The 24,319-nt window shown below is 36.2% G+C and overlaps 1 protein-coding gene across 1 annotated transcript in view; it reads left to right on the top strand.

The window, feature by feature from the left end:
- Positions 1 to 19,727, top strand: part of TMPRSS15 (transmembrane serine protease 15) — a 57,283-nt gene extending 37,556 nt beyond the window's left edge. The window contains exons 17-25 of the mRNA XM_087756966.1: positions 903 to 1,013; positions 3,694 to 3,826; positions 9,696 to 9,791; positions 13,223 to 13,272; positions 13,717 to 13,891; positions 15,828 to 16,009; positions 16,254 to 16,349; positions 17,260 to 17,399; positions 19,078 to 19,727. Of these exons, the coding sequence (XP_087613092.1) occupies positions 903 to 1,013; positions 3,694 to 3,826; positions 9,696 to 9,791; positions 13,223 to 13,272; positions 13,717 to 13,891; positions 15,828 to 16,009; positions 16,254 to 16,349; positions 17,260 to 17,399; positions 19,078 to 19,233 (1,139 nt within the window). The 3' untranslated portion in view covers positions 19,234 to 19,727. The remainder of the gene's footprint in view (positions 1 to 902; positions 1,014 to 3,693; positions 3,827 to 9,695; positions 9,792 to 13,222; positions 13,273 to 13,716; positions 13,892 to 15,827; positions 16,010 to 16,253; positions 16,350 to 17,259; positions 17,400 to 19,077) is intronic.
- Positions 19,728 to 24,319: the final 4,592 nt, after the last annotated feature.

Raw genomic sequence — 24,319 nt, 5'->3', positions numbered from 1 at the left:
AAAGGAAGCATAATTTGGAAATAAATACTTTTTGGCAGTATGCAATATAATAAAAAACCTGTCTAAGTGAGATCTAAGTTTCATGGAAAATCTGGCATCAGTTATGGTCACTGAATGTGTGAAAATCTGGTTCAGGCCTTTTATAAACCATATTCTTTTGCTTCCATATTGTACAACAGGCCATACTGACTGATGAATGAATCATTTTACATGAATATTAAAAATTCAGAAGCAAAGCATTTATATTGCCTTGATAATTCAATGTTTCGGTCTGTAAGTCCAGGAAGGTAAAATAAAGAAAATAAACAATTTTTCAATAGAAAATAGCTTATGACTATACATTTCCTGTGAATATATAGAATGGTGCCATTAAAAATACACTTTGGCCATAGAAAGAATTATAACTTTATATTTACTCTGTATACGATCTGCTTTTGTTACATAATACAGATAGGTTTTGAAAGGAGACTCTTGGCTTTCAATGCCTCTTTACTTGTATGTTTGACTTGACATACTTTAAGGTCTCTAAACTTCTGTGAAAGTACTGAACATCTGGAACTTGAAATCATTAGTCACTTTTGACAGGATTTGATCAGGATTTGACTTTTCTCATTCCTCCAAAGTTTATTACATGTAACAGAGGAACAGTAGTAACTGAGCAATGCTAACTATAGCAGAAACAACAAGGGATAATACAATAGATTTTACTCTTAATTAGCTTCTATTTATCTGAAAATAATCTTTATTTTGAAAGGCAGATGGATAGGAAAGGAAAGAAAATAAAATCAAAGGTTCTGCATACGATCCACTCAATTTTTCTTTCAGGTGAACTGTATGATCTCCAGTGAACATCAACCTTCCTTGTAATTATGGATTAATTTTCCTTTCCTGTTTTCCTTCAGGAGCTTGTGCAATTGACGAGCATCAGTGTGGTAGCGGGGGTTGTATACCATCGCATAACCTTTGTGACAACCTACCTCAGTGTGAAGACGGCTCTGATGAAGCAAAGTGCAGTAAGGTTTCCTTCACATAAAGAGAAGGAATCATGCATATTTGGTAGGAATTACCTAGGAAAACAGCCACAAAACCTCAGCTAGTGTAAACTACTGCAGCTGCAGGCAGGCCATGCCAATTTACACAGCAGTATCTCATTGAGTTTGTCAGGGCCAAAAAAACAAAGTCACTTTTCTGAGATAGTGTAGGTAAGCTGGTGAAGATCTCTGGAAAAGGTAGGAAGTTCCTCTGTGCTTAAAACTGTGGCTGCTTATAATGGCCTCAAAATTAAATGAAAACTCATTATATGCTTTCTTTCTGTATCCATTTCATATTCCCAAATGCTATCACTTTTTGCTGTAATTAATTTGAGTTTCACAGCAGTATAAATTCTGCAGTGTAGGGTAGAGAATAAGAGTCTTGACGGATTCCCAGATAGTCTTGTGGGTGTGAAGCCAAACTGCAGCACGTGGCACCCTCCAGCTTGCCTGGGCTCCATCTTGTGGAGGCATTGCCATGGGGTGAAGGGATGGCACAGCTGCAAAAGCAGCACCCATTGCTCATAGTGGATGTGAACGTTCCTACAACAAGGAGACCAACAGCTGCTATTGCTTAGTCCTCTGGTAAAATGTTTCTTTCCAAAATGTAGGTGTACAGTATATGGCTTCATTTCACATAACATGGAAATAGCATTCTCTAAACAATAGTTTAAATGTAAAACTGATGTTAAAAACATGTTGGGCTTAGTACAGAAATTAAATTGCTGTTTCTGACAAAGTGCTGTTCTGACAGTCTATTATGGAGCACTAATGGAAGAGTTAAAAGTGGGCTTTTAAGCTCAGTACGTCATCTTCTGTTTTTTTAAAGAGGACTGCTAGGGATCAGATATGTCCTTGGATGTGTGCTGACAGTTCTCATTAATTTCAACGTCTTTTACATGCACACACACACACATATATGTATGTATATATGGAATATATAAATATATGTATACATTATATATGTCCAAAGGCACAGATTCACTCTTTGCATTAGTGCAATTAGCTATGTTGTTGCAAACATATTCTTCCTTTAAAATGCATAGAATAAAATTCACTTCAGCTTCTTCTTAAGCAAAGAGGACTTGAATGGGGTTTTCAGCCATTGCTAAAGAAAATCTGAACAAGGTAACATTAACATGATGTACATTTTCCCAAAGATTTATTTTGCCATAAATTGTCTATTACTTCATAAAAAATTACCTCACATTAAAGCACTGGGAGAACTGTTTCCAAAAGCCCATTTAATCCAAACATTGGCTGAATCAATCTAAGCCTTAAAATAAAATGAAAATTCAATTAGACATCCTCACATTGAGTCCCACACATAGTGTCCAAAAGTCTTGCTCATTTTCCTGAAACCAATTTCAATTTTTTATCAGAAGTGGCAATTTGGACTAGACAAACTGTCATTTTCAAAAAGTCCAACTTCTGAAACTTCCCAGGGACTGCAAAGAAAAGGCAGAGGATACCTCTTCCTTTGCAGAATTCTAAAATAAATGACATTTGAATTAAGCAGTTGTTGAGTGCTCAATGACTCTTTTATTCCTTACCAACAAAGTATTTGGAGAACATGGATCTGATGAGGAGAAAGGAAACAGAATTCTAGTTCAAGTAGAAGAGAGGAGAGGTGTCAAAAGTAATTTGGAGAAATCTTGCAGTGCAAACAATTCTGAGATTTTTCAAGACTGCTAGAAAATTTCTCATGACTGAGGTTTACCTTTAATTAATCACTGTATATCACTTTTTTCATTCATGCACTCTGGGTGTCAAAGAGGCATTCCTAAAAATCTAGTTGTTTTTTTTTTTTTTTTACTATAGTGGGTACACTTTACTTTTTTGTGGAAATATTTTGGTGGAAAAAGCTTTTCTGGACAACTAAGATTTAAAAAAAAATATTTGGCAACCAGTAAATTTGAAATGCATTGTATGTTTTTCCCTACTTCATGCTGGCAATAACTGTCATCTGCCTGAAATGCAGCTGTAGCTCCTGGTACACATATGGGATCCTGTCGACCTTCTTAAACCTTATGGTCCAACTTCCTTAGTCACTATGCTAATAGCACAAGGTTTTTCACCAAACACTTAATGAGTTTCTGAATTTTTGTTCTGAATATTTTGTTTTGGGAAAAGTTTTGATAGAAAGATTGGTTTTCAGGGAGCTTTTATTATTTGTATATGTGTGTTTTAACTAAAGCTGTGATGAAAACAGTGAAAATTCACGTAGCAATTGGAACTGGAAAATCCAATTTTTCTGTCAGCTCTGGTTTTAACTTTATTTCCAATCAGTATTACTGGGCATCATGTAGCTAAAGCTTCACACAGTAACTGGAAATAACATAATGCTGGCTAAGAAAAAACACTGGATAGAGTTGATGGAAAATGTACTGTTTATTGTCTATTCGTGAGACATTTGCAAAATACAGGGTATGAAACCCTCCTGTGGCAGAAATATAGAAGGAGGTAGCAATAACATTTCCTTCCTGTGGGAACACAATGTTCTGGAGATGCTGGGTTTATTACCGCTGTAATGTATTTTAACTTTTTTTTGTTCTTTGCTGGCAATAATAAATCTGTTTATATTGCATTTCTGTTTGCTTGGCGTCGGGGGGAGGGTGGTTTACCACCTATCTAAAATGCTTCTGTCCATTTTGGTCTACAGTGAGATTGCTTAATGGTTCTCTAAGCACTGAAGGGCTGGTACAGGCCAGGATTGGGGAGACGTGGCACCTGGCATGTGCAGATGATTGGAATGAACAGATTTCAGACACTGTTTGCCAGCTGCTGGGGTTAGGGTGAGTGAAAAATATTCATTGTCCTTGTAACTTGTTTGCAGGTTTGTTGAGGCTGTATATTGGTGTTTTCCTCATCATTTTACTGGTGTCTTTACCATCCAAAAAAAGGGCAAATGTATTTTTCTGTGGCACGTGAAGTGCTTGGTGTGCCAACAAATTTGTAAGTAAGTGTTGCAAACCCTGTTTTGATGGCATTCATTACAGGATTGATGACTCTGAATATGGCAGATTAGGCATGAGGATATATATTGGAGAACACTGGCAGACTGATGTGGAGGTATTACTCTTTTATCACTTTATGTCATCATATACGTCTTCACTTCTATGAGGATCACTCAAGAGTAAAGCTGGAGCAAAGAGGAGCCTTGGCTGCTCTACTATCATAACTAATAATCATTTCAAGTAAATTCAGGATAATCACTTGGGTATTCTGCTATTGGGTCCCAATACATTTCATACCTATCATTAGACCTGAGCTGTTGGGAGAGGAAACTGTATTTCTCGTGAGGTATACTTAGAGCGGGGAGGGAGGAGGGAAGTATATGACTGAAAAAAACCAGATTTGGCTTCAGTCACTGTTCAGCAGAATTTCCAGGGAAATGGTGGGGAGGGCTGAGTGCAGAAGTGTTGTATTTTTCCATCTATGGTAAAATTTATGGCCTAAATTCTGGCCTTACTTACACTGTATGCAACTTCACTGCATTCACTGAATGATAAATAGCTTTTCTACAGCGCTGAGGTTTTTGGGGAATGTCACTCATCCAACTAATAATCAAATTAAATTCTAAGCTTGCAATTCATTATGTTAGTCTCTGACCAAAGTACGATGCCTGCAAATGCCCTTCTGATAAATTAATTGTAGAAATCACAGAGTTAGGAGGACCTAGAATAATATCCAAGTGCTATTCAAAAATACTTTTAATCATTGGATGAATGTGTGCTGGTTTGGTTTTTTACTTTTTTTCCTTTGGGTAGGTACTGCCTTTATGTAAATATCAGATACCTGCATGCACAAATCCTGACTGTAATTTATGTATGGAGTTATCTCATTTACGCATGCATATAAGAACATACGAACTATGACTAAATGTTCTTCTAGTCAAATATCTTGTCCTTTACATTGGCCAGTAGCCTTCTTCCTCTGATTCTTTCTCCCCCTCCCCCGCCTCCTTTCCTTCTATAACTTCTGGACACTAGTAATTTTGTGGTCTATTGGTTTAATTTACATTTTTATATTTGATAAGCTTCAGTGAACTTTGTCTTCCATGGTACTTTCTATTACCTTTTAAAAATTACTTATGCTTTTTTCTCCATAACATTCTGTGGCAATACGTTTCAGTTTGTCTCTATAAATTAGTCAGATATACTTGCTAAAAAAATTCCTATTAAGTTTCCTAGTTACTTCTTTTTAATTCAATTTTTCAGTTAATTACATATGCCCATTGTCAAGGTATTTTTAAACCTAAATTGCATCACATTCTCGTATCCTGGGTGCTACTGCTGTTACTGATACTATAGATTAGGATAAAATTCTCATATATATACATACATATAACTCCTGTAAGCATCACGCTATTTCTGCCTTCCACAAAACCCCCTGTAGCAGCATATTTGTTAATAACTGGCAACATATTTGTTACTAAATGGATGTTTGTAATAACATGTCTTGAGTAGGCTACAGCTCAGGCTTCTGTACTGAGTAATTACCTAGAATCATGCTTTATTAGACAAAGAGGCTAAGCTTCATCTAGGACAATTTACTTCTGCTGTTAATTGCTTATACATTTGCTAGTCTCATTTGTTGTTTAATTTATGAAAAGGACTGAAATGATTGGAGTCCTGTAGCATATCCTGATTATATATGTAGCTGGGCTAGAAAGTGCAATGTTTAACACAGATTCTAATAAATCACACATGTGAATCCTTTTGCCTCTATTTTTCAAATATGTGACTGTCGCATTTGTGATATGTGCCAAACAGTAAGCTAATCTGGAGGCATGCCTATGTGTTCATCTACAAAATATAGCTTAGGCAAATAATTTACAAATAGTCTTAATAAGTCTGGAGCGCAAGGTGCACAAACTGATGTTTTTGAGAAACCTGAACGAGATCCTTTGCTCAGCTTGCACTTGTAACTGTGTGCATCTGACGACACTCTTAAAATCTGAGTATTGTTATCATTGCTTTTCCTTGAACTAACAAAATCAGTCATTGAGCTTTTCACCATTCTGCTGGTCTGGTGTGAAACATGCTTGTTTCTCTGGGACCAGAGCCAGCTGGGTCTTTACTGAATTGTACCAAAGAATGGGGGTAGGCCTTGCAATTTTGCCATACCCAAAAGTCCAAACAGGGCTGAGAGTTTAGGACTTGGTCTCAACCCTGCAGTCTGTTTTCTTCATGAACTCGCAAAATTCTTGAGAAGGAAATGAATTCATTGGAATACTATGTCTTGTTTGAGATTTCCAGGTCAATTAGGTCTTCACCCTCCCCACTTATGAATGGTCAGTAGTAGGTACCTGCCTAGCTCCTTGAGACACCTCAGAAAATCCTCTCTTTGACTGTCAGACCCAGGCTCTCCAGTGTGCTGAGAATAAAACATAGGGCCTGAAAGGGGTAGAAATGATCCCCCAAAATTTATGCACAAAATAACTTTATTAAATAATAAATAAATTACGATAATAAACAGCATGATCATACTCTGCTGTAAAGCCAATGAGAGTCATGTGCTGGATGTAATAAAGAACCTGCTTCTCAGTGTGTTCAGGCTGTTTTTGCAGCATTGAGGACCAGAATTAGGACAGTCCTAATAATTTGGCAATAGACTTAATTTCATGTCAGTTGTCACCAAGTAATAATGTGCACTTTGACCTGAAAACCACAGGAGAAGTCTCAATGATTTTTTTGGATTTGTAGGTCCACATCTTCTCTTAGGATCAGACACTGCTGGTAAGCTTGGCTTAAACCCATTGCTTAAGAAGCTTCATTTCAAATCCAGCAAGTATAGAGAGGTTACTTTTATTTATCATTTGCAAATTTTCATATAAAAAATTGTGTGTGTGCAAGCATTTAGAAAACTGCAGTTCTTAATATGAATCCACATGTGAACAAAGCTTTCTTATGCCAAAGAAAGTGCTCGCTATTTGTAATTTGCTACTATTCTTCATTGTTTGTTTTTCTGTCAGAAAATCAACAGATGAAACAGAAACACTGCCCTTTGTCTCAAACACAAATTAAACAAACTGCAAACATCCCACAGACTGAGAGCTAAACAATGAATGACAAAATGTGTGAACATATTTTCTTCAAATAAGAAATGTGTTGTTTTTTTTTTTTAAAACAGGGAAAAGAATTATAGCTATCAGACAACTGCACTTCTATCCTTATTCTGAATATTTTTTTTCAGCATGGTGCCACATCATCTGAATCTTTCCCAACATTTGCTATTGCTTATTGTTACTGAGCACATCTGAGATAGAGTTAGAGACTGAAACAATAGTGATCCATAGAGTATTTAGGTACATGAGGACCAATAATATCTGAAGAATTTACTGCACAGCTATCTCTGTACACCTATGTGTAAGAAACTTCTAAGACTATTCTCTAAGTTTTCTGTAAGTTTTGCCTAGTGAGCATGCTGAATGGAATGAGGGTTACTTAACACCGAGGTTAGCCTCTTAAAGGCCATTTTTGTCACAATCTGCAAGATTTCTAAAAGATCATTTTCATTAACAGAAATTAAAGAGCTGTGACACTGCATTTCTGGACCTGCAGAACAAACTATATTCTTTTTATTAAACTTAATATCTCCAGGAAAAGTGTATGATTTCTTATACTTACAGAAATGCTTAACCCTCATCATTTACCAATAAGTTAATTAAAAGAGTAGCAGATTGATTTTTGCAGTCACTCATAAAGCTTAGAGATTTCCAGTTGTGTGCTTCAGCACACAATTTATCAAAGGTGTTCTTAAAAAAGGGCTTAGATTTTATTTCAAAAAGCAGGGGAAGCTTAATAAAGCCCCTGTGGTTACACAAAAGCTCGGAGAAGTTCCAAACCATAATCCAGAAATTTCAGCATTTATTAAAAAAAAAAAAATAAAAAAAAAAAAGAAGCGGAAGAGTGGGAAATAGTTTGCTCAGTCTTTGCTGAAAAAGACCAAGAAAGATGCTGAGGTGAGATGAGAGAACTTCACAAGTATCGTGAGGTTGGTGGCAGCTTTGACTTGGAAGGTTTATAGTGTTTGCCCCATTACAGGGTCTGTTACAGTAATCTAGTAAAACACACATGCATTCAGTTGAAGTTTCCTGGTATAATGTGCCATGGAAAATATAAACCAGTAATATTCATAAATGTACATACTCCAAGCTTTTCCTGGTAGCACATTCATTTTTTATATTGGTAAAAGCTCCTGCTCACTAACTTTCTCAAGAAACAGCTTAGTGACTTTTACACACATTTGCATTTATCATAGCTCCGTGATTAGACTGGTCTCAGCAAAGTTCGTTATTATAGAATTTGACTCTACCTACTTGGGTTGGCACTTTACTACTCTTCCAGACCGTCTAAAAGGTCAAGTCAGGGTTCTGGGGGACTCTCTGAAGTACATGTTAGTATACTAGTGTTTTATATTGAAAAAAGTTTGTATGCTGGGCTGTACATATATCTAGAGACAGAATTAGGTGGGCTTTGTCATTTCCAGGTTGAGAAATGCTGCAGTAATGACTTTTTCAGTAGGGTGGGTCATGCAGCTCTCCCAGTGGCAGAGCAGGGCTATTGAACACCTCTTTTCTCCTATGCCTAGTCTTACTCTCCATGCACAGCAGATTTGCAGGTAGATTCTAGACTTCATGCTTCCCAGGAGAATGAGATTTACTGCACTTGAAAAGAAGAGATGGTACTTCCTTGATACACAGGTGCCCCCTGTGTATTAAACCTGCACAAATGGTTCTCTTCTTGCTCCTGGGATATGTATGGCTAAAGGGTCAGATGGGAGTAGGCTGTCATCCCCCCCCCCAAAATTATGTAGTCTGACCACAGCTATCTTTTTTCCCCACGCTTCTTCAAGAGAAAGCAAATACGTTTCTTGGGTGTATGTTCCAAACTGGTCATATGCAGTATCATATAAGTATATGATGCAGAATGGGTTATAAAGTAAATCTGGATATGGGTTGTAAATATCAAAACAATTTATCTCACCAATACTACACAGAATTCTTGGCGTTCAAAAAGCCATCTTTACAAAAAAAGTGAGTTGAGGAGTACACCCCACTTCGGAGGAACTATCCTGTTCAATGGCAAACATGACACCCTTGACTTATTCCACAAACAGTTATTTTGATTGCAGCAGATCTACAAGGTGAAACTTAACTTCTAAGGAAGGTAGCATTTATTCCATTAGATTCTTCATGATATAAAATATAGTTTCGTTTCTTCTCTAGGCACAGAAGTATAGTATCAATGTAATTATCCCCCGTCAAAAAAGCAAAACTGTGATATTCCAAGGTTCAGCTATTACTGTTCCATTTTGCATACTAAGTTTTAGCTTATTTAAGAATTGGTACTGCAGACCCTTCATTGTGGCACAGAAAAGTAGAAACAGATAATTTACTGTTATTAAAATAATTAATTTCTCTCTTTCAATATTATTGTAGCATTACACATCTTAGAATAAGATGTAAGAGTGAAAGTATGTGAGTCGCATTTTAATCCATGTGAGTTTCAAGCCTCAAAAATTTCCTGATAAATAGTCATTATTTCAGGAAAAAAATTATGTAGTTTATTCCACCAGCATAATCATTTCACAAACATTCCTCCACTGGTGGAACAGGATAAATATCTAAAAATATGCATGTGTGTCTTTTCCTTCCAGGGATGCAAATATGTCATCAACTGTATTATTCACTGGAGATGGCCCATTTGTCAACATCACCAAAGCAGCTAACCACAGTCTAGTATTTACAAAAAGGTGGGTAGAGTGAGGTTTCTTCCTCATACAAAGGATAACTTAAAGTGTGGTGGTGATCATTTATACACTAATTTCTAGCTCAAGTTTGTCTGAGAGGTAACATGATTCTGTATGAGGTCTGGACTATAAACGTATCTAGGTCTTATTCTCTGTCTATTGCTGAATTCTGTGTAACATTAGGTAACTCACTCTTCTCCCTTCCATTCTTGTCCATTTATTGTAAATTTAAAAGGAGAGAGATGCTTGCTACATTTTTAGCTAATATTCAGTACAATCTTAAGTGAAGTCTTTATACATATACTGTGGAAACGATAAATACTGCTATTTTTACAAAACATTTCTTATCTAGAAGTCTCTAAATTATGTAGCTATGTAGTTATCACACTAGGTTTTTTCTCTAATCAATAGAGAAAAATAAACACTCCAAATCATGATCCATCAAGGCGTCTCTTGAAATAAGAGGCGTCACACTCTATAATCCATTGACTTTATTGATACATACTTAGCACTAAGTGTGGATTGCTAAGGTAAGCAATCCACAGGCAGGTATCATCTATATTTAGACAAATTAGTCCCACTCAGAAATGACTTCTGGATTTGTCTCCACGTTTAGAAGTGAATCATTAGATGAGATGAAACTCAGAATACATTCAATTATAGTCTAATCTTTCTCAGTCCAAATAACAACTGAAATTATTCTGAAGGGTCCTACAAACTGGTAGAGTTTCTTGTAGATTAAATGAAAATGTAACGTTAGCACAGGATTGTATTCTCAGGAAATTCTGGGATTGACAGTACACCTCCAAAAGGAGAAAGGCTTGCCATCATCAAATAAAAAAAAAAAAAAATTACTTCAACTACTGTCTTTCTGCTTATAAGAGGGCTTATTATACACATTTTTCTGGCATCCTACCACTGCTTGCACTGAGGCAGAAAATTACTGATTGCTAAAATGCTGAAACCATGTTGAGGATGTTCAGAGTCCATGTTCTTTCAGGTTTCCTTTATAAACATATCACATAGTAACAAAGCAGGAGAGAATTCTTAATTTGCTATGCTGTATTTTATCTACAGTAAAAAAAAAAATTTAAAAAAGATACATTTTATGTTCTAATTACACTCTGTTAATCCCAAACATTTATCATTCTCACTGGTGGTGAAAGTATCTTAAACTAATGGAATATCATTGCAAGCTATTTTTCTTTTTTTCCTGAGTGGATGTCTAAACCAGCATTGCCACCAGAGATCTTAAAGACCAGTAATGATTTAAAGATATCTTCTGTTAATATCTATTAAACACTAAAAAGTGGTTAATGCAGAAGGAAATGTAATAAGTTCATTCATCTTAGTTGTATTTCTGTTGCTGAAATAGGTATCTTCTACCATCTTTCATCTGGACAACTGATAGGAATCATTTTACAGGGTGACACCACTACAGATTCACACACTTGTTTTGTATATATAATGAACGTTAGCAAGATCACACAGATCTGATAATTAAAAAAAAACAAATTCACTAACTGGTAATCAAATTATAAAATGTATTTCTCACATTGTTTTTGGTCTTTATTCAAGCATAACTACCACTGAAGCAAAGGAGGGCACATATAATAGGACTTGAAAGCTGTGGTGGCAGAGACAGCAAAACTGTTCTCTGATGCCCTTAGGTAATCTATTTCTTGGCAGGACAGCTTTGTAACAGGGCAAAATCCTGCCTCAAAGATATATGTGAGGAGATTCCACAGGCACGATTGCTTTTGCCAGTCCTAAGTGAAGATCATACTCACAGATATCCTAACTACTCCAGATTTCTGCCCAGCATGCTGCTTCATAGACAACACTCAGAGGGGCACATAGGATTGGTATTCAGCACATGCAATGCCTGTGTTGCCCTTTGGACTCTCCTGTGCTGACCAAGAGGCAGCTCTGGTGAACTGAAGTGCAGACAAGGAACTGGTTTTCATACTGGGAGAGGATAGCTTCAGAAAGAAAAAGCAGAGGCCCGTGAAGTAATTTCTACTAAAGCAGTAAGTAGGTACTGGTCGTGGGACAAAGACCCTCGTTACATGCAACTCCCTGCTTTGATGTAAAAAAGTAGGGACAAATCTGACACGTTGGATGTTAGTTTGGCTGGTTTATGCATAGGACCACATAAAGGACCAAATATACAGTACCACTGACCACCCTTTTAAAGCCTATGGAGGGAGCTTGGTCAAGAGTATTTAGTTGCTATGAAGTTTATGCAGAAGACAGTATTTGTTTCCTGTGGGTTTATGCATTTCTGGTTGTCCTCCTTGATGTTTGTCTCACTACCAAAGGACACCTTTCTGAAGTCAATACAGATTTGAACACAAATTACAGAATTTGGTATCCACTTTTCAAATTACAGCTTTAAAATTATGCGTCTATCTTGACGTGGAAAATGGCTATGTGAGACTATTCAGGGCTGGAGGCATATCTCATTCTTACCCCTTCTGTAGTGAAGATTTAACTGGGGAGGTGGGGGGTGGTTACAGTTCCCACTTGCCCTTCCTGCACCACTATGCCATTGCAAAAATGCTGGGTCACGTAATGCATAATTTCCCTCACAACAGATAGCCAATTTTAGAGCAAACATAGTGAGGGATACATAATACCATATCACGTTCAAAGTATCCTTCCCTTTTTCTATTTAAAAATGATGTGGAAATGCATACTGTAAACTAGCTGTTGGCAGACATTTTTTTTTTTCTCTGGTATATTTCTGTGTGTATCAGATTTAAATTGCTAGCACACACACTGTCCCAACTGTTCAGATTCATTACAAGCTACGAAGATAATCTTAAAACCTCTACGTATCAGAAATGCTTGAGTAGTTTTGATCTGTGGTCTTGTGCTCTTCAGACTCTGACTTTATATCTCTGCTAAATAATTTCCAACCCTGTATATGCAGCTATATATTTTACAATGCATTATAATCTTAGTAAAAAGATACAGTGATATCAAACTAACCTCTTAAATTCTTTGGTCACACTGATCTCTAGTGGTAAGGTATTGAAAACATTTCAAAAGGTAGAAAAAAATACCATATACAGTTACAATTTTATTGAGATTCTGTCACAGACAGATGAGTCGTTTCCCTAAAACACAAGGGAAGTCTGCTTTTATTTCCAGTACACCAATTAAGTGTCCATTGAAGAGGAATATGTACATTTAATATTATATATAATATAATGTTTTCTGTTTATAATTAAAATATAGTTAAAACTTAGGACAAAATATTATATTTAACAGTTTGATACTGATAAACTAATGTACTTATATATATAAGTATATATATGCTTATATACATATTTTTATATATATGTGTGTATGTATGTGTATTTGACAGTCATTTAGTGTTTGTTACCTGGTGTGCAGCTACTTGTGATTTAATTGCACTTTCATTCTAGAGAACACTGTTTGCACAACCTGGTGGTTCATCTGCAATGTAACATTAAACGTAAGTACACATACCCTGGAAATATTTCACACAGAAATCAAATTGTTCAGTCCATAAAGCGTAATGTTTATAGTTTGAATTGAAAGGTTAGAGAATGGACTATAAAAGCTATACTCGTAATGATATAAACACAGGAAAATTTACAGTCTTCACTTGTTTTCAGAGTTAAGTATACACTAGAGATGGGTCTATACTAAAAACACATATATAAAAAATCCAGAAGGTGTGAGGAAAGAACACATCTAAATCCAAGTTCTGAAGTGGCATCTTGATTTCAGCTATAAAACATCAAACTTTTTTCCACAGTAATAGTGTTTTTAAATAGCAGTTCAGATACTACAAAGCCTATTTTTCCAAGAATATCAGCTAGTCCAATAAAACATGCTATATCCCCCCAAAAATCTACAATCTTTATTTTTTTAATTTATTTTTTTTTTATTTTAGCTTGTGGAAAACACCTGGTAACTCAGAACAATGGAGCAAGGATTGTAGGTGGAAGTGATGCCCGAAGAGAGGCTTGGCCATGGATAGTTTCACTGCATTTTAATTCCAGACCTGTTTGTGGAGCTTCCCTTGTCAGTGATGAATGGCTGGTGACAGCAGCACACTGTGTATATGGGTAATGTTCACTGCACTCAGCAGCTAACACATTCTGATACTCCCACAACATGCAAGTATCCAAATGGTGGATAGTCGTCAGTAAAGCTGGGTTGAAGTACGACCTGAGCCATCGATCAATCCTGTATAGAGCAAAACGCACTTTCAAAGGATCATAATGAAATCACTGGGGAGTGGCACTTTTTAGAGGGTTTCTAGATGTTTACTTTAGAATGAAATTAATACAAATTCACAAGTGCCTCTTTCTCTGCACTGACTCCAGGGCATCTTTCCAACTAGCTGAGATGGCCATATGACATCCATGCCATGTCTCTTCTTTTTGATTTTAATGATGATGAAACACTTGTTTTATGTGCAGGTTCACTAAGGAGGCATCAGATTATGAATAATTTGTGACACTGATATAAAAAATTAACAACTAGCTCACTGTTTAATTACTGTGCTTTGAATCACTTGTGGGCTCAGCTAAAGGTTCCTTTACTTTCCAGTAAACCCTCAGTCCCTACTTTAAAGCAGAGAATCATGGAAACTAAGCAGCATTTTCTGAACAATGAAGAATTGCACTTTAAATATATGGTATTAATACTGAGCATTTGCACTTAACCCATAATTAATGTGGGCCTCCATTGATTAGTTGAATCTCTGCCAGTGGTATAAAGGATGACATCACACCTCATAAAGGTAAACTCAGTGTTGCCTGTTCCTCCTGTATGTTATCATAGATTGATCAAGATTTACTGTGCATCATTGGAATGAATCTTGATTTATGTGCATTGATTAGGCAATATTGGATATCCTCTAGATGGTGTTACTTGTACCATTCAAAGAAGTGATGCATATTTAAATACTTTCTAGGGTTCGCTTCCATAACATCTATAATAAAAACAAGTGCTGTAGAAGACACCTAGAAACTGGAATGGCAAAAAAAGAAACATTAATATTCAAAATTACAGTAGAGCTTTCATTATGAATAGCTAACTAGTAAGGCAGTGGAGACGATGCCAATACATTAATGCTGCCTCATTGCATGACAGGAGCTATATTCCACACAAAGACACTGAAATGAGAAGGATCAAGCCCTCTTAGTTCTCTCACAATATATCCACAGCTGTCTTGGTACTTCCTTTTCACTTAAATCACCTTTCTATTTTCACTTAAATCTCATTTTATCACCTTGACTTTGCTGGAATTTTCCTAAGTGGGAGCTTGCAGTTTCACACCTCAGTTCTGAACATTTAACTTAAACACACCTAGTTTAGAAGAAGATAACCTCTTGATGTCAAACCAAAAGATCACCAGAAACCAATTCAGTACAACAATCAGGCTGAAAACACATTTTTGAAACTATGAACTGGTTGATTAAAAAATAGCAAATAATTAAGTCATTAACTTAAATATAGCCTCAAACCAGCACGTGTAGCTCAGCAAAAAAAATGCATATTATGTCATATTTTGTCTTACCATATCTTTTTTGATTTAGGTTAAAACAATTAAGAGACCAGTTTTCTGAGTCTATGAGCTGCAGCATTTCCAACAACATTTTAGACCTATTATTCTTTAGATAGTCCATAATAATTTTCTAACTGGGACCAATATTAATTGCCTGGTGGGCAGTCAGCAGTATTCTTCACAGTGTTTAAAAAGCCATAGTAATTTAGTTAATGTATTTTCCTCCTCTGCACTGTCTGATTAATTCTTTATAAATAATGCATTATAAGCTTAACATAAAAAATCAACCACATATTTCTACAGTGTGGATGTTTAAGGAAGTACTGCTATCACAAAATTGTAAGTGCATCTGCTGCATTCTATTTATTTTGACAAAATGTGCAAATGCTATGAATTACCCCGAGGTTAAAGATTAGCATTTTACCTAACGTATTTTTCAAAACTTTCATTAATCATTCATAATTGTGAATATTCCTTGCAACTTCTAGGAGGCAATTAAAACCATCTCAATGGAAAGCAGTTCTTGGCTTGTATGACCAATCAGATATGACACAGCCTTCAACAGTAGTTCGAAACATTGATCAAATAGTTATAAATCCTCATTACACGAAGCGTACAAAAGATAGTGATATTGCTCTCATGCATCTTCAATACAAAGTGCAATATACAGGTGAGTTGTTATTTTCCCATAAAACAGATTTACTCCATTATGCAAAACTCTAACTGTGCTAAGCATATGAGGCTGATGGGGTGGCTGTACATTTACAACCTAATCATTCTGGAGTCAGTCCAGTACTTCCTGGATACCTTGCCCAAAAAGTGGGTTTCAATTAATGAACATTTTCTTATGTGACTTCATAAAAACCGGAATACAGGGAAGAGGTTGAAACTGATTGCTTGTTTCTCATTCACAGATTACATACAACCTATCTGCTTACCAGAAAAAAATCAGCAGTTTTTACCAGGAGTTAACTGCTCCATTGCTGGCTGGGGTAGTATTATGAATGAAGGTGGGTCATCTGCTTGGAAAATTATGACAGGCATGAAGCCATGAGGGAAAGCTTGCTCCTGATGCCACAGGGGTTGCTAAGGTTGAATAGTTTAGAGAGGTACTCCTCCATACGAAAATTTGGGAACTATCCTCCTCCACTGTTCCTTCTCTAAAGCAAAGTAATAGAGCTATAACATATTAGAAAAATATGCATATCTAATATCATTAAATTATGAAAAAAACTTATTGCTTCCCCTTAGAAGTTATGATGACTGCTTTTCTCAACTTGAAATATGTACATCTTATTTCCAGATATTGGGTGGGGGAGCAGGAAAATTAGTCTTTCTGACAATGTGCAAATGATTTTCCCCAGAAGTCAAGAATACTGACTGTAGTGTGAAATGTGTGTTCTGTTTGTATATCACATGCTCCGGATTGGAGTCTCTGTGAAATAATAAACATGCCACTTCACTTCCACAGTTGCTTGTATGCATTTGCTTCTACATTTTCAGAATAAAATTGCATTTAAAATTTTGGGTAGGAATTAGTAACAGAAATTGCATTTAAAACTTTAAATACTCAAAGTTACACAATGAATAGTGAGGAAACAGTGGACAATCCAAGCTCCTAAGCCCTTAATTATCCCTTAGATCTCCCCACAGTGAGTTCATAGTCATTGATTTCAGTAATCTTGATCTAATTATAACCAAATTCAGTCCCGTTACAGAAATGAAAGACAGGATTCAGTTAATGAGCACCGTTTAATTAGTGACTGTCTTACAGGGGTATAAGCCTGAATAATACAGCAGTGAGGCAGGGCTTCCTGCTGCTGGGTAGTGTGCCCAGCACGCTGGAAAAGGAACAGAACCACTGGTGTTCCGAGTGGGATGTACATATTTATTACAACAGGTACTTTGTATTTTCATCAGGTCCCACTTCAGATATATTGCAAGAAGCAGAGGTCCCTCTCATTTCAAATGAAAAATGCCAACAACGGATGCCAGAATATAGTATTACTGAGAATATGATCTGTGCGGGATATGACATAGGAGGAGTAGATTCCTGTCAGGTAAATACAAGCGACTGACTTCCACTGCTAGCATACACCACAGCTAATTACTGAATAAAATGCTCCCTGATCCTCCAGTCGTTAAAACCAGGACAATCACTGTCCATGAACGTAATTTCTACTCACAGTATTTTGCCCATTTAATACTTTATCAAGATACAAGTTAAAAAGATAAAAATCTACTTTGTATCATCTTGACATAAACAACCACAGAGGGAGATAAATATGAGGACTGGAAATTTTCTGCACTAAGCTTTGAATAATTACTGCCAAGTAATTCCATGAAGGAAAGAGGCACATGCTTAAGGGAAAGTAGAGTACAGAGAACTAAATACCAAATACACTGAACTCTCAGAAATGCTTCATGCAGGGAAGGAGAGAGAGCAATGATGCTTTTCCCCAGAATCTGGAGACCTTTTCTAAGTGGATGTCACAGTATTTTGGAGGGACTGCCTTTCTGCATTGATCTCATATGCTGCTTCCTGGGAATCTAGTTTTTATCCATTCCAGCTCTGCTTATAACACACTGCTTCTCTTTGAGGACATAGTCAGAGTTGGCTGTCACATAATTTTTCTTCCAGCAATATGGAGTCTATGGCATGGAGACTGGCTGATTCTTCTCAAGTCTGATGAGGAGCACTCTCACATAATTGCTCTTGCCTTGCCCTCACAATCTAAGCCTTCATCAGGTGCAGTGACTTTGGCTAGTTTAGTCTAGAAGTGTATGCAAGCCTAATTTCACTTGCTGTTCCTTCAGCCTCTGTGGCTTTCTGCTTTCCTTTTTGCCTTCAGAATCTCATTCTGAAAAAAAGCAGTGTAAGCTGACATAGAGTACAAGTGACCAGCATTGTGATCAATGACCATCCAACCATGAGCAAAGATGCACAAGTGAGTCCTGATAGTGCTTCAGCCTTTAGGCAGCTGTCACAGCCTTTGAACTTTTGCGGATGCCCTAGAGTTATGGGCAGAAGTATTTTAATGGCCGAGTCCTTGCAGAACTCTCCTGTAAAGATCCATTCACAGGGCCGTGAGAAGACAAAAATAATACTGGTTCAACTTTCTTGACAGACAACGAAAAAATAGTCATAGTTTTCTTTCTCATCAAAATAAGACACTGATGGCTGACTCATCCCCTACTCAGGCCGTGGGATGAATCAAATTTGGTCTCCCACACTCTATTGCAATTCTACATCTGCTAAACTATTGAGAAGGAGGTGTGATAAAAGGACACCTCCTCTTCTGGCAATCTTGCCATCTTTTTCTCTAAATTTGAAATTGCAGAAACTTTGGGGTGACAGAAATAGAACTGCATTTTGGCTGAATAGATTCAACTAAAAAACAACCCTATACATTTACCCAGGCTTTGTGAAAGATGAAGGGCTAAATGTAAAAGTAATAAGTAAAAAAAAAATCATTTGAAACCCAGTCCTATACTGAAAGACCAATAAGAGCTTAAGATCACACCCTTAAAAAAAAAAAAAAAAAGGAAAAAAAAGGAAATGGATTATCTCAAGAATTTTTCTACATGGAAGAATTTATATTGATCTCGCTTCTGGTGCCCAAGACATATAGCGATACAATGTCTATGATTAAGGATCAGCACGAACAAAACATCATAAACAGGCTTTGCTTTGGAGTTGACACTGTTCACTTTTAACTTTTGAATTTCATATTGCAGGGAGATTCAGGTGGCCCTCTGACATCTGAGGATGGCAACAAGTGGTTTTTGGTTGGTGTAACATCATTTGGCTACAAGTGTGCACTTCCCAAACGACCAGGAGTGTATGTTCGCGTCACCATGTTTGTGGACTGGATCAAAAAAATCATCTATTAGCTTGATATTTTTTAATGACAGAAATAGAATTTAAAGGTTGAAGGCAAGCCATTGTATAATGATGTAAACCAGACTAGCACTCCAATCTCACAGTTAGAGAAACTGAATAAATATTTAAATTTTGGGGAGGAAAATATTAATAATTGAGAGTTCCAATTGAGAGCAGTATTTCAAAACAGATGCTGTGGTTTTGTTAATAGTTTTATCATTTTACGTTTTCTTTTATATGAGACTGTGGGGAAACAGTTTCTTTGAACACCAGTGCATTATATGCATAGTGGAGGGCTTTACAAAGCATGGGCAGTAAAAAAAAAAAACTTTGCAAACTGCAAATGCTTTATTGAAAAATGGTCTAACTTATTAATTTCAGGCCAAACATTACCTGGTTTTATGTTTTTACAGTGTATTTTTCAACATGCGTTTTCATTTCAATGCATAGTCAACTCTTCTCAGTAATCTTACCACATATCAAAATGAAGGTATACGTTATCCATTTAAACTGGGCTCATGGGAGTTCTTCTGTCTTGTCTATTACAAAAAGCTCTGGAATGAGGTTTATGGATTGTGCATAAAGGCTGATCATGTATCATGCTGCTTTCTAATGAATAAACTGAATGTAAGCCAAAAGTTCTCCCTTGTGTAATTTGTTTGGAATTAATAGAGTTAAATAAGGATTGAATATAGCTTTTTAGTTTTCTTTTTAGGCAAGTGTTTTGGCAATTATTCAAGCAATTACGGATATGTGCTTGTGTACGCCCAAGCACAGACTCACAATACTGCAACTTCCTCTCATAAAAGGTAATGTTTTGTAAAAACATCTGACAATAATCACTATGAGCTATTCCTGGTGAATAAAAAGTACTAGAGTTCCTTCAATATATTGCTTTTTCTGTACTGGTGACTTTTAATACTGATTTTGTGCTTTGTATAAAAACTATCATGATAGCCCATTACAGCATTCTAAAGGGGAAAAAATATGAAGAAAAACAAGGGGGTTTATCTTCTTGAGCTCTTTTCTAACTAGGTTTATATTAAAATATAATTATCTACTTGTTGAAATGCCTTAAATGCAATGGTGTCTTAATGTTAGCGTAATATGATGCATTTGCTTTATTTTTTTTTTTCAGCCTAGTGTAGGAATTTAATATATTTTTAATTCTAAAGTACTGCATGAAAATACAAAATACATTCTAACTTACCATGTAGGTGTATCTACACATATACACATAGATGCATGATTTTTGTAAGGAGCTCCCACATGTGGTTCTTACGACGCTAAATGCAGATATGAAGTGCTTCAAATACAAGGCTCGCTCACAAACACAGGCTGGCAGTCACTGATAAAAAATACCAAGTCCCAAACTGTTTTCAGGTCTTCATAAGCATTAGAGGACTAGGTCCAGACCAAAATATTTAGCTTTATCAATACATGTGACCACAAGGAACACAGATAGATGTAATTAAGCCAGAGAGAAGATAAAATGTGTTTTAGACACCTTCTTTCATATAAACCACACAGTTTTTAACATTAAAATGTTAAAGTTGCAAATCCTATCTTTCATAGTGGACTACTGTTTCTCCTGTTCCTCTCCTTCACTTGAAAACAGCCACTGAAAATAAAGTGCATTCTGCTATCAGAATAAATTGATTCAGATGAAGCAATTACGTTAAAATACTTAATTAAACCGTGACATGATTTCTGCATTATTTACCATACATCACTATTGTAAATGGTGTTTCAGTCTACTAATGAAATACAAGAGCCAACTCAAAGCCGATCCAGTTACTATAAAATGTGCTTCCCAGAAATACAGTAATATACTTCTATTTATGTGTACTTTTTGCTTCCCAAAATGCAAAGCATAGATGTATTTTGAGGTATACATTAATAAACCATCCCCTCAGACTAAAAAATTTCCTATTATAAACTCTTATATAGAAACATAATATAGACTAGTATAATTAAACATAAACATTTTATTTCAGCTATTTTATGTCTAGATAAAACTAACATAACCTTAGTCGACCACATTCTAGTCTTCATTCAGCATCCATTACTTCACTTGCCTGCATATTAACCTGTGGAGAAACCAGTCGTTACTATGTTAAGACATGGGCAGAACGGATTATTTTCAATTGAGTCACAGGTCCAAGATACTTTGAAATAGGTGGTGGAAGCTTGATGCTGAGTTGACTTAAACTTGCTTGCACCCAAAAAAGTTTAAAGAAGGAAATACGAGCTTTCTCTCTCGGATGCATCTTGCTTGCAAAAGGCCAAGATCACTAAGGAAAAAAAAGAAAAATTATATTCCCTGGAGAAAATAGGAGCATAATATTTTTAAAATGCTAAACTGAAGCCACGCCATCCATCTAAGGACTAGCTAAGGTTTACTGTTCATCCTTCAGTTCCTTGCCTCACCTACTGCTGCCATTTAGAAGAGATTTAGAGGGGCAGTGAGAAGAAAGGGAATGTGGTCACCGCCAGGGGACCCCATAGCTGTACATAAAAGTCAATCAGCTTATTCAAAGTGGCTCTAGTTGATGAAATCTGTCACCTGAAATTGGCAATCATTTTCCTTTCTCCATGCTGTAGCGTTTCTTGTGAATATGAAGGACAGCGAGGGTTGGGTTTTTTTGTTGGATTTTTATTTTTCTTTTCTTTTTAAATAGCAATTCTATTGCCACTAATGGACCATGTCACGTTAAATACCCGTGGTTGTTTTTCTGGAAGCCCCAACAAAATCCAAAGGATTTTTCCAGCCTAAAGTCTAATTTCTAGGTATTCTCTCTGCAAGTGTGAAACACACCTATCTTTCTTACCCCTTTTCCCCTTTTACCCTTACTCCTATCTCCCTTTTGTGCGTGGAAATAAGGGAAATAAAGATGAAAGAATTTGTGTGTGTACAGGATTTGTGTGTTTTGCATGGAATAGAATCACCCACTTAAAGGTGGAAATCATAAGACTGTACCTTTGATTTGTGCACTGTTCGCAGTCTTCCACATAGGATTCTTAAGATTGTTTAGATTTTACCTGGTATCTAGGAACAACATCCTAAGCAAAGGAAATACATGGAAGAAAACTATTTCCTTCTTCTAAGCAGGAGACTCAATGATCCTTGTGGGTCCCTTCCAACTCAGGACATTCTAGGTGAGATGATATGGAAATATTTTGTTGCAATAATCAGTATTTCTTATTTACATATAGAATCTGAGTTCATTATAATAAAAGCATTGCATGCCGCTTTCCGTTCTTCCTTCACACAGAGTTTAAGACTGGTCCATGCTGATAACTGCCCAGTAATCGCCTTCAGCCTCTAAGACAGACATCTGAAGGTATCTGCATCCTCCTAATTGCTGCATGGAAATGACTTCTGTCACTTCTGCTGCACTAATCAGGATATCAATTGCTGTACCTTTACACATCCTTTGGAAGCACAAAGTATCAAGAAATAGTTTTATGTAAATCTTCACTCTGCCTCCTTCCCTATTTTCTTTGGGGAGTTGATCCTTCAAGACCATTTAAAAAAAAAAAAAAAAAAGATTTTTTTTACAAGTAAGGGATTGAGCAAAGAAAGAAGTTGTGACTGACTGGGAAAACTACAGAATATTGTAAGTAGGAATAGCAATACTTAACCTGAACTACAGAAGGCGGCTTCTTCAAAGAGGAAGTAAAAACATGGCATAACAGCAACTTTAAGATGCTTCCCAAAGCGCTTCAGCAATATTGCACAATTAGTATTACTGGTATTGAACTTTCTATTGAACTTTAATTTTTTTTTTCCTTTACTCAGAAAAATTGATACACATTTCTCTCTGAAGTTCAAAGCTGTGGCCAACATCAGCTAGCACAGTGTAGGAAACCCAAAGAGTAATATGCTTTTGCTTCTGTCCAGCTCTCCCCAACTTTCACCCAGTGGTAGTTTTGCATCTGTGTTAACGGAAAGCCAGCTAGCTTGAGTTTGTGCTCTTGAACTCTCGCTGCAACTGCGGCAAAATCCCGTAACTATCTGCCACAGCACCAGACTGTCACCAACAAATCAGGCAGAGTGCTATTGCTACCACCCCAAGATCTCCTCCTAATGACTGGTAAAACCATTCTAATGGCGCAGAAAGCTCTTAAGTAACCAAAGAGAATGGACATTAATGATGTTAATAACTCTAAAAGAAGACTTTAAATGCATCAAGCTTACCTCTAAATCTGTCTATCAATTAACATAATTAACGTTTTTCTAGCTAATAGTCTGAGTAACACTGGAATCAATCTATTAGTTCCACTTCCAATAAAAGCCATTTGTCTTCTCTTTGATCCAACTTTACATTATTCTTCACAAACTATTAGCTATATTTAAATGATCTTTAATGTCTTTTTTACATAGATCTACTGAAACAAGTAATTTTAAGATTAAACTCTTGCCCATTGTGATATTATTTTTTCCCTCAGAAAAAGTAAAAAATATTTTACTTAAATAACAACTAACGGCTGCCTTCAAAGGACACCTCATTAATGAGGTATCACTTGCCAAGTGATTTATGCTGACCTTGGACCAGTATGTAAAAAAGGTATGGTCATTCCCTGGGAAAGTGGATTCATTATATGACATCAAGGGACTTTCAGGAATCCTGGAATTTTGCCACATCAGATCAATGTCACAACATAGTGGCACTCTCTGCTAGTGACCATGTTAACATGTAATAAAATAATTTGTGTGCCTGAGGATAAAAAAAATTGTGTTAAGTGTGCAAATAAATACTAAACAAATATTTTGTATCAAACATTTATGCAAAGATAAATAATTGTTACACTGTAAAACTGTCAGTTCCATTTACAGTACATCAACTACATTACAATGCATGAGAGACTAAAGGAAACAAAGAGGGTTTGTTTAACTACAAACAATCTTAAAACTGATATACATTGTAGGTATTTCCCCATAAAAACTTCAAATGCTCTGTTCATTTCATTGCTCATAACTAGCTAACTTACATCTCTTAGCAAAATAAACACATACCCTTTATTTAGCATGGCATATTTTGTTACTGAATTAATAATCAAACTTTATATAAAAATGATCTGAACATTTGCCTC

Source organism: Nipponia nippon, unplaced genomic scaffold (assembly GCF_047370975.1).
Source record: "Nipponia nippon isolate SJK-2023a ecotype South Korea unplaced genomic scaffold, ASM4737097v1 scaffold_2, whole genome shotgun sequence".
NCBI classification, from domain to species: Eukaryota; Metazoa; Chordata; class Aves; order Pelecaniformes; family Threskiornithidae; genus Nipponia; species Nipponia nippon.
The sequence above is the reverse complement of the archived record's forward strand: the minus strand, read 5'-3'. Positions and strand labels throughout refer to the sequence as shown.